Source organism: Quercus suber, unplaced genomic scaffold, assembly GCF_002906115.3.
Source record: "Quercus suber isolate HL8 unplaced genomic scaffold, Cork oak 2.0 scaffold_380, whole genome shotgun sequence".
NCBI classification, from domain to species: domain Eukaryota; kingdom Viridiplantae; phylum Streptophyta; class Magnoliopsida; order Fagales; family Fagaceae; genus Quercus; species Quercus suber.
Window position 1 is genome coordinate 207,285 of NW_027069832.1, and position 10,599 is coordinate 217,883.

The 10,599-nt window shown below is 41.9% G+C and overlaps 1 protein-coding gene across 1 annotated transcript; it reads left to right on the plus strand.

Moving 5' to 3' along the window:
• The first annotated feature begins 6,652 nt into the window (after positions 1 to 6,652).
• On the plus strand, positions 6,653 to 7,225 carry LOC112024528 (uncharacterized). Its single transcript, XM_024057151.1, has one exon. It carries the CDS (start codon positions 6,653 to 6,655, stop codon positions 7,223 to 7,225), a length of 573 nt encoding a protein of 190 aa, XP_023912919.1.
• The last annotated feature ends 3,374 nt before the right edge of the window (positions 7,226 to 10,599 follow it).

The window sequence follows — 10,599 nt, forward strand, 5'->3', positions numbered from 1 at the left end:
TGATGCTTTGGTGGTAACCCTTAGAATAGGAGGATATAATGTGAGAAGGGTGATGGTAGACCAGGGCAGTTGTGCAGAGATCATGTACTCCGATTTATATAAAGGGTTGAACCTAAAACTTGAGGATCTAACTGCTTATGATTCACCCCTGGTGAGTTTTGATAGGAAGGTTGTTATTCCAAAGGGCCAGATCAGGCTACCTGTGCAAGTAGGTTTAAAAGTAGTGGAAGTGAACTTCATAGTGGTGGATGCATACTCCCCTTATACGACCATTGTAGCTAGGCCTTGGCTCTATACCCTAGGGGCTGTTTCTTCAACTCTGCATCAAAAAGTGAAGTATCCGTCAGGGGATAGGATTAAGGAACTAGTAGGGGATCAATCTATGGCTAGGCAGTGCCTTATGTTTGCAATTTTGCATCAGCTAGTAGCTGAACCCTCGGCCCCATCTAAAGAGGGCTTATAGCAGTAAAAGCCTTCGAAATCACTCGCGAAGGGACCAGTTGAGGAGGCCAAATGTGAAGATTTAGAGAGATTTTTCATTGGTGATGATTCGGAGAAATTTTTCCAAGTTGGTGCTCAGCTGCCATCTCAGGAAAAGAAGGAATTGGTGGAATTTCTTAGGGGAAACTTGGATGTGTTCACTTGGAATGCCTACGAAGCTTTGAGGGTGAATCCGAGTTTCATATGCCATCATCTGAATGTCAATCCATCTGTCACCCTCAAGAAGCAACCATCTAGGCGTTCATCCAAGGAGCATTCTGATGCTGTTAAGGACGAGGTGGTGAGCTTAAGCAAGCTGAGGCTATTAAAGAGGTTTTTTACCCCGAATGACTGGCTAACACAGTATTGATAAAAAAGAAGACTGGGAAATGGCGTGTATGCGTAGATTTCATGGACTTGAACAAGGCCTACCTAAAGGACCCTTTTTCAATGCCTCGGATTGACTAATTAGTGGATGCAACTGTGGGACATCCTCGGATGAGCTTTCTAGATGCCTTCCAAGGGTATCATCAGATACCTTTAGCTTTAGATGACCAGGAAAAGACAGCTTTCGTCACTCCTACTGGAAATTATCATTATAAGGTGATGCCTTTTGGTTTGAAAAATGCAAAGGCTACCTATCAGAGGATGATGACTAGGATGTTTAAGCCACAGTTAGGAAAAAACATTGAAATTTACATCGCTGATATGGTGGTAAAAAGTAAGGTCGAGTCTGATCATGTTAAAGACCTCGGAAGCATTTTTGATATCTTGAGGAGATATAAGCTACAGCTTAATGCCTCCAAGTGTTCTTTTGGTGTCAGATCAGGGAAATTCTTGGGCTACATGGTCACACACCGTGGAATTGAAGTCAATCCTGACCAGATTAAGGTAATTAACAACCTGCAACCACCTCGGAATCCCAAGGAGGTTCAGAGGCTTACAAGGATGACTGCTGCTCTAAACCGATTCATCTCTCAGTCAGCTGACAGGTGTAGACCTTTCTTTTATTTGTAGAATAAGTGGAAAGGATTTGAATGGACCAAAGAGTGCACCCTAGCCTTCCAGCGGTTGAAAGAGTATTTGTCTAGGCCACCTATAATGTCCAGACCTGAGGTGGACAAAGCTTTGTTTGCCTACATCGCGGTAGCTTCCCATGCGATGAGCTTGGAGTTAATACGTGTTAATGATGGCGTTCAGAGAGTTTATTACATGAGTAAATCATTACGTGAAGTCGAGGTTCGTTACTTAATGCTAGAGAGGGCCATTTTGGCAGTGGTGCATGCTACACGTAAGCTCCCCATTATTTTCAGTCACACACAGTTGTCGTCTTAACCCAACTTCCACTTAAATCTCTACTACGGAGTGCGGATTACACAAGAAGAGTTGCAAAGTTGGGCACGATTTTAGGGGCTTTTGACATCAAGTACATGCCACGCACCTCTATCAAGGGTCAGGTTCTTGCTGACTTGGTCGCTGAGTTTGCTAAATCCCCGAAAGAAGAAAAGTTAGAAGAGCAAAACATGGATGGAAAATTGGTTGGAATGATTTTTGTACAAGAACCTGCATCCTGGAAAGTCTATGTTGATGGTGTAGCAAATTATAGGGGATTGGGTGTGGGGCTAGTCTTGATATCTCCAGAGAGCATCACAATCGAAAAATCCTTAAAGTTGGGCTTCTCAGCTATAAACAATGAAATTGAATATGAAGCTCTGCTGGAAGGGATGATCATGGTACAAAAAATGGGTGGAAAGGCAGTAGAATTGGTCTCTGATTCAAGATTGGTTGTTGGCCAAGTCCGAGGAAAGCTAGAAGCTAGAGACCCCAGAATGCAAGAGTACTTAAATCAGGTTAGACATTTACAGTCTAAGTTTGAATCTTTCAATTTATCACAAGTCCCTAAAATTAAAAATACGCATGCGGCCTCCCTTGCTACATTGGCAACATCCTCGGCACAAAATTTACCTCGGGTAATTCTCGTAGAAGACTTATGTAGACCTATCGAGGCTGGAAGAACCATAGCTCATGTTAATCAAATAAGGGCGGGTCCTAGCTGGATGGACTCTATTGTATTATTTCTCAAGGAAGATGTTTTACCAGAGGATAAGTCCGAAGTTGACAAAGTGTGAAGAAAAGCTCCTCAGTTCTGGCTGTTTGAGGACCAGAAGTTGTATAAGAGGTCTTTTTCTGGCCCGTATCTTCTGTGTGACACCCGGAGGGAGTTGAGCTAATCCTGGAAGAATTGCATGAAGGAATCTGCGAAAGCCATACGAGGGGCAGGTCTTTATCACATAGGGCCCTTACGCAAGGCTACTGGTGGCCGAGGATGCCAAAAGAAGTAGCGGACTATTTAAGAAGTGTGACTAGTGTCAGAGGTTTGCCTTAAACATTCACCAACCTGGGGGAATCCTTAATCCTTTGTCCAGTCCTTGGCCTTTCGCTCAATGGGGCCTGGATATTGTAGTCCCTTTCCCTAAGGCAGCAGGAAATAAGAGGTATTTACTGGTCGGCACAGACTACTTCACCAAGTGGGTTGAAGCTGAACCATTGGCCAATATTAGGGACGTGGAAGCCAAACGGTTTATTTGGAAAAACATTGTCACTAGGTTCGGAGTCCCTCGCACCTTATCTTGAACAATGGTTTGTAATTTGATAGCAAGGCCTTTAGGAGATATTGCTGCGACCTGGGCATAACGAACATATATTCCACCCTGGCATATCTACAGGGGAATGGACAAGCTGAAGTTGTCAATAAGGTTATAGTAAGTGGGCTCAAAAACAGGCTGGATGATGCCAATAGGAAATGGGTCGAAGAGCTGTCACACGTTCTATGGACTTATCGGGCCACGCCTCGTAGGTCCACAGGGGAGACACCTTTTTCAATGACATATGGGCCCGAGGCTGTTATTCCTCTAGAAACTGGATTCCCCACCCTAAGAACAAGTTCTTTCACTCTGAGCAGCAACGATGGGCTATTGGGGAAGAGTTTAGATTTAATTAAACAACGAAGAGAAAATGCCATGGTCCAATTGGCATATTATCAACACAAACTTAAATAAGGGTATGATGCTAACGTAAAGCTAAGGCCGCTAACAGTAGGGGATTTGGTCTTAAGAAAGGTTATGGGAGCTGTCAAAAACCTAGCATAGGAGAAGTTAGGACCCAACTGGGAGGGACCATATCGTATAACATCAGTGGCTGGTATAGGCACGTATTATCTTGAAGTTCTAGAGGATAGGGTTGTACCTCATTCCTGGAATGTAAATAATCTTAGAAGATATTATTATTAATACAAGTTTTCTTCACCTTCTTTGGGTTTGTTATATCACTTATCTGGCGTCTTTACTGTCATTCTAAGTATCAAATAGAACCTTGGTCATGCCTGACTCCTCGAACCATATACCTTGGAAAAATTGATATCTGTCAATTATTTTTCTAGGTGTTAAACAGAACCTTAGCTATGTCTGGTTCCTCGGACCATATGTTTTGGGAAAATTAAAATAGTATGAGAGTTATCTAAGTATCAAACAAAATCTTGGTCATGCCTGCCTCCTCGGACCACATACCTTGGAAAAATTGATATCTGTCAATTATTTTTTTAAGTGTTAAACAGAACCTTAGCTATGTCTGGTTCTTTGGACTATTTGCTTTGGGAAAATTAACATGGTATGACATTTATCTAAGTATCAAATAGAACATTGGTCATGTCTAGCTCCTCGGACCACATACCTTAAGAAAATTGATATCTGTCAATTATTTTTCTAAGTGATAAATAGAACCTTAGCTATGTCTAGTTCCTTGGAACATCTGCTTTGGGAAAATTAACACGGTATGACATTTATCTAAGTATCAAACAAAACCTTGGTCATGCATGGCTCCTTGGATCACATACCTTAAGAGAATTGATATCTCTCAATTACTTTTCTAAGTATCAAATGGAGCCTTGGCTATGCGTGGCTCCTCAGACCATATATTTAGGGCAAATTAACATTCTCCCTCAAATTGCACAGTGTCGGGGCAGAACTTTGGTTATTGAAGACTTAGTGATATACATGTTCAAGGTAAATTAGTATCTTTTATTAACTACATTGGCACCTAGTATGATTACTCCAAAGAGCAATGATATCCATTATAACAAGAGTCCCAAATGGATGCTCATGAGCATCACTTAAAGCATTTACGGGCACACCTATATGTGTGTAAAATTTGACTATCCTTTTTGACCTTGTAAGCTTGTTGATGAGTAAGGCACAAAGTAATGTGAACTTATATACATATTGCAACATTATGTACATTCTTAAAATCAGGATTATTCTTTGCCGAGGTAATAGACTTAGTAGTTTTCATTTATTTTGTTACTAATCATGTTATGTGTAAACCTGTGCTATCATTTAGACAGATTAGGAGTTCAAGATAAGATCATTTATTATGGGTTTTCTCAAAGTTATAGAGCAAAAAAAGGCTAAATTGGAAACAATATTGACACTAAGATTATAAGGATGAAAGTTTACAAGTCTCATTAATAGTGAACCTCTGACAAAAGTAGATGGATTACATAAGCTTAATGCAAATATAGAACTAGAAAACTGAAACAAATGAAAAAGAAAAGAAGATAAACTATTTCTTCATTTTCATTATAAGTTTGTCTTTGGGATCTTTGGTAGGTTGTGTGCTTGCTGCTGTGGTGGACACCTCAGCCTTATCCTTGGGACCCTCTTGAGGAGGTATGGTAAGGGTTGCCAACACCAACTCCATACTTTGAGAAGTTTCTTTATCCTTAGAGGGATCCTTCAGAGCAGGAGGAGGGAGGTCAGAACCTTGGACTGTTTCTTTATTGGCCTCCCCTATCTTTGAGGTATCCTCATCCTACTCTAACCCCTTTGTAGTAGTGTCAACTGCAAGAGGAGCCTTGAGTGGGCCGCCTTGAACTTCACCTGCCTTCGAGGATGGTGAGACGGCCTTAGAGTCTGAAGAACTTGAAGCGTGTATGGCTGGGGGGTAGTAGATATTTTCTGCCCTCCTAAGCACAGAGGAAGCCTTAGCCCCGGCCTGATTGAGAGCTTCACCCTATGTTAGGGTGCAGTTTCTACACACGGCCAGGACCTCGACCCTAAGGGTGTCCTCGGTCTCGGCCACCCTAACCTTGTATCCATGTTGCTCAGCTTCGTCCTTAGCCTTCTTAGCCTCTTCCTTAGCTTTCTCGGCTAAAATTCTGGCTTTCTTGACCTCTTCTAGTTTCTTTTTCAATGCGGCGATTTGAGTCCTGGAGGTGGCCAATTGGTCTTCAACACCCCACAGTTGCAGTCTTTGACTCTCAGCCTGCCTCTCTGCGTTTTCAAGGGCAGCTGCTGCATATTTTCTTTCACTCTCCTCCTCTTGGAGCTTCTTCTTCATCTCTTGGAGGCTTCTCTCGGCCACTTGAAAGGCCTCCATGGCAGTGTTACGCCTTCCCTCCTCCTCTTTCATTTGTCGATGGCAGGAATTGGCCATTTTTTTCTGCTCGGAAAGAGGCTTGAACAGCCTGCCAAAGAAAAAAAGGGGGGGGGGTTTGAAAAATAAAATAACATATCATATAAATGATAAGTCAAGCATAATAATAAAAAAAAAGAAAAAGAAAAAGAAAAAAAAAAAAGAATGGTTAAGTAGAATCATACCATAGATAAATATCTTTTGATGTTGAGGAAGACCTCATGCCTCCTCATAGATCTCAGCTCGGCCATATCTCTGGGAAGCAGCAGAGCTTGCTCCACTGCGTCAGCCACGTAGCTGGCCTTTCTGCCTTGGAAGTCCCTAATGGAAGCATCATTCAATAAGGGAACCCCATCTAACATTGGGACCGGAAGCCAGGCTGCAGGCTCGGGCAGAGGGTCTCTCTTTCTTTCATTACCTTTCTGCCTAGTTTTGGCCTATTTAGATGCTCTTTGAACCTCGTCCTCGCGAGGGGGAAGGGTTGGTCTAGTTTCCATCACCTCCTTCCCTTTTTGTTCTCTCTTCCTTTTCAAGTCAACCGGTTGGGGATGGGGTAGAGCAGGAGGAGGGGTGGGAGGCTTGGTATGGGTTGCCTTTCCGGGTGCATCCCTCCCAGGTTGGGACTCTATTAAACCCAGCAAAGCTAGGATTGAAGACAGAAAAACATCCCTCTCTGTACAAGATAGGTTGGATCAAGAAAGGTATGGAAACTCTTGTCACTCAACAATGTCGTGTTACTTTTTCTATGGGTAAATGTTATGTAGATGAAGTAGTTTGTGATGTTGTTGAAATGGATGCATGTCATTTAATACTGGGTAGACCTTGGTTGTATGATGTAGATGCTGCTCATAAGTGTAAGGATAATGTGTATGTGTTTTTTAAGAATGGCAGAAAAATTGTCCTTGGTCCTATTAAGGAAGGCAGTATACCCAAAGCTTCTAAAGTGGAAGGGAAACTAGCACTCCTCATAATGAACAATGAAGATGAGTTTAACAGGGAGTGTAAGGAGTTGAAAAAGGTATATGCTGTAGTGGTGACAGATGGTGAGCCAAAGAAGGTTATTGAGATACCTGAGGCAATTCAACCATTAATCAAGGAGTTTGAAGAGCTTTTTCCGGAAGAGCTTCCTGGAGGTTTACCACCAATGCGTGACATCCAGCATTGCATTGATCTAGCTCCTAGAGCTAGTCTACCTAATCTGCCACATTACAGGATGAATCCTCAAAAGGATCAGATTCTACAAGGGCAAGTGGATGAGCTTTTGAGTAAGGGGTAGATCATGGAGAGTATGAGTCCATATGCAGTACTGGCACTGTTGACACCAAAGAAGGATGGGAGCTGGCGTATGTGTGTGGATAGTCGAGCCATCAACAAGATCACAGTCAGGTATCAATTTCCTATTCCCCGACTAGATGACATGTTTGATATGCTGAGTGGGTCAAAGTATTACACCAAGCTGGATCTCAAGAGTGGGTATCACTAGATTCGGATCCGACCTGGAGATGAGTGGAAGACAGCTTTTAAGACAAATGAGGGGTTGTATGAGTGGATGGTAATGCCTTTCAGATTATCCAATGCTCCTAGCACTTTCATGAGACTTATGAATCAGGTATTGAAACCATTTATTGGAAAGTTTATGGTAGTTTATTTTGACGATATCCTAATTTATAGTAGGACAGAAGCAGCCCACTATAATCATGTGCGAGACGTATTAGCAGTGTTGCAGGCCAATGAGTTGTATATCAACTTGAAGAAATGCAGCTTCTTGACTGATAAGTTGCTGTTCTTAGGGTATGTGGTCAGTGTGGATGGGATTCATATTGATGAATCCCCAAAGACAGTGAGCGATGTGCGAAGCTTCCATAGGCTGGCAACCTTCTATCGGAGGTTTGTTCGAGATTTCAGTAGCATAGTAGCCCCTATCACTGAGTGTCTAAAGAAGGGGAGGTTCTCATGGGGAAAAGAGGTAGAACAAAGCTTTTCCTTGATCAAGGAAAAGTTGAGCATAGCCCTGGTTTTGGCATTGCCCAACTTCGATAAGGTGTTTCAAGTGGAGTGTGATGCATCTATGGTCGGGATAGGCGCTGTTCTTTCACAAGACAACAGACCAGTAGCATTCTTCAATGAGAAAGTTTGTGAAGCTTGAAGTAAATGGTTAGCCTATGAACTGGAGTTCTTGCTGTAGTACGAACTCTTAAGCATTGGGAGCACTACCTGATTCAGAGGGAGTTTGTATTATACACGAATCATTAGGCATTAAAGCACATCAACAGTCAAGTTAGCATTAACAGGATGCATGCTCGGTGGGTAGCTTATATACAACGTTTTCATTTCACTCTGAAGCACAAGTCTGGTGTCACCAATAAGGTGGATGATGCACTCAACAGGCGAGCATCGTTGTTGACCACCCTACGTACTGAAGTTATAAGGTTTGATTGCCTCAAGGAGCTGTACAAGAATGATGAGGATTTTGGTGATATTTGGGGTAAGTGTCAACAAACTCATACTGCTATCAATAGTATGTACATCTAGGATGGTTTCCTTTTTCGGGGTAACCAATTATGCATCCCTAAAAGTTCATTGAGGGAGCAGATTATTAGGGAGCTGCATGGTGGAGGTTTGGGTGGACATATGGGCAGAGATAAGACTATAACACCGGTGGAAGAGAGGTATTATTGGCCACAACTCAAGAGGGATGTTGGCAATCATGTGAGGAAGTGTCCAATCTGCCAAACTGCTAAGGGACAATCTCATAATACTGGTTTATATATGCCTTTGCCAGTTCCACAAGCACTATGGGAAGATCTGTCTATGGACTTTATGCTGGGTCTTCCTCAAACCTAGCGAGGTATGGATTCTGTTTTTGTTGTGGCTGACAGGTACTCCAAGATGTCCCATTTCATAGCATGTAAGAAGACTTCAGATGCTGCTCGAGTGACCAATCTGTTCTTTAAAGAAGTTGTGCGTTTGCATGGAGTGCCAAAGTCCATCACCTCTGACCGGGATACCAAGTTCAATAGTCAATTCTGGTGAACTTTGTGGAAGCATTTTGACACTTCCTTGAATTACAGCAGCACTAGTCATCCACAGACTGATGGCCAGACAGAAGTGGTTAATCATACTTTGGGGAATCTGATTCGGTGTATCTCAGGTGAGAAGCCCAAGCAGTGGGATCTTGCATTGTCCCAAGTAGAGTTTGCATACAATAGCTTAGTCAATAGAAGCACTGGTAAGTCTCCATTTGCCATTGTCTACTGCGTGCCCCCAAAACACGCTTTGGACTTGGTACCTTTACTTGAGCTTCCAAGAGTGAGTCAAGTAGCAGAGAATATGGTTGACCGTATTCAGGCCATGCAAGAGGAGGTGAGGCAGAAACTAGAGGCTCCAAATGCTAAGTACAAGGATGTTGCTGATAAGAAGAGGCGTGAGAATATCTTCAATGTTGGGGATTTAGTGCTGGTGTATCTTAGGAAGGAGAGATTTCCTGTTGGTACCTACAACAAATTGAAGGACAAGAAGTATGGGCCATTTCAGATTACTAAGAAGACCAACAACGATGCTTATGTGGTTGCTCTTCCTCCAGACATGAGCATTTCTTCTACCTTCAATGTTGCTGACTTATATGATTATCATCCTCCTGATGAACCGGATAGTGGGAACTCGAGGTCGAGTTCTTTTCAAATGGGAGGGGGGGACTGTTGTAGAACAGACAGCACATGCCTTCCCGGAACAGCAAGGGCGCAAGAAGTCACAATGCAAAAGATCAAAGGGGGGTGCCAGTAGGGTCCATCAGAGGTAACAGTGTTGGAATTGTATGAAATTTGGCAGGTTGAAGGGAAACGACGTTCTGATCCAGATTTATGTTATGAATGTCGCCAAATTTTAGGCAAATTCCTTCGTTAAGGCCCCGAAAACAGTGTTTTTGCTATTTATAGTAATATTTGTTTTTCTTTAATAACTTTTAGTTTAAAAGTTAGAATAAGGTCCCGTCTATTTTGGGACAACCCTTAAGGTCAGTAGTTTATGATTCTGTATTTAACTCAATTTTGCCATTTTTGGTAAAATTCGGTAATTTTGTCACCTAATCGCTTAATTAGTGCGAATTAGGGTTTTAAACGTTTTTACTCAGTATTTATATATTTTGTAGCCGTCAGAGGCAAAACAGACTATTATCAATAAACACAGACATTTTGTCAATTTTTCTTCTGGTAGATTTCAGTTTTATCTCTTTGTGGATTCAGGAAAACCCCTTGTAGATTCGAGATTTATTATTAGAAACTAACAATTTATTTTCTGTTTCATCAAGAGCGCATCGTGTGTGCTTTCTTTTCAGGCTTCTGCGACATCAGTAATGGTAAAAGCTAAAAAGTTTCAAATTTTCCCTTCAAAACTAGGAATTTCCAAAAACACAGAAGTTTAACAGTGAAGAAGGGTTTTTTTTAAGAAGAAAATATGGTGAAGAAGAGGTCAAAGATCTTTGTGAGCTGGCCTGTCCTAACCAACAAAAAAAAAAAAAAAAAAAAAAAAAAAAAAAAACTCAACTCTCCGGATAAAACTTTCCCTCGTCTCAATATTTGCTTCTTCTTTTTTGGTTTTTGGATCCTCTCAAAAAGTTGGGTGTGATTGTACATTGTAGGCATTGGGCATAGA

Coding starts and splice junctions, on each gene's coding strand:
- LOC112024528 (XM_024057151.1), top strand. CDS start 6,653: ATGGAAACTCTTGTCACTCAACAATGTCGTGTTACTTTTTCTATGGGT.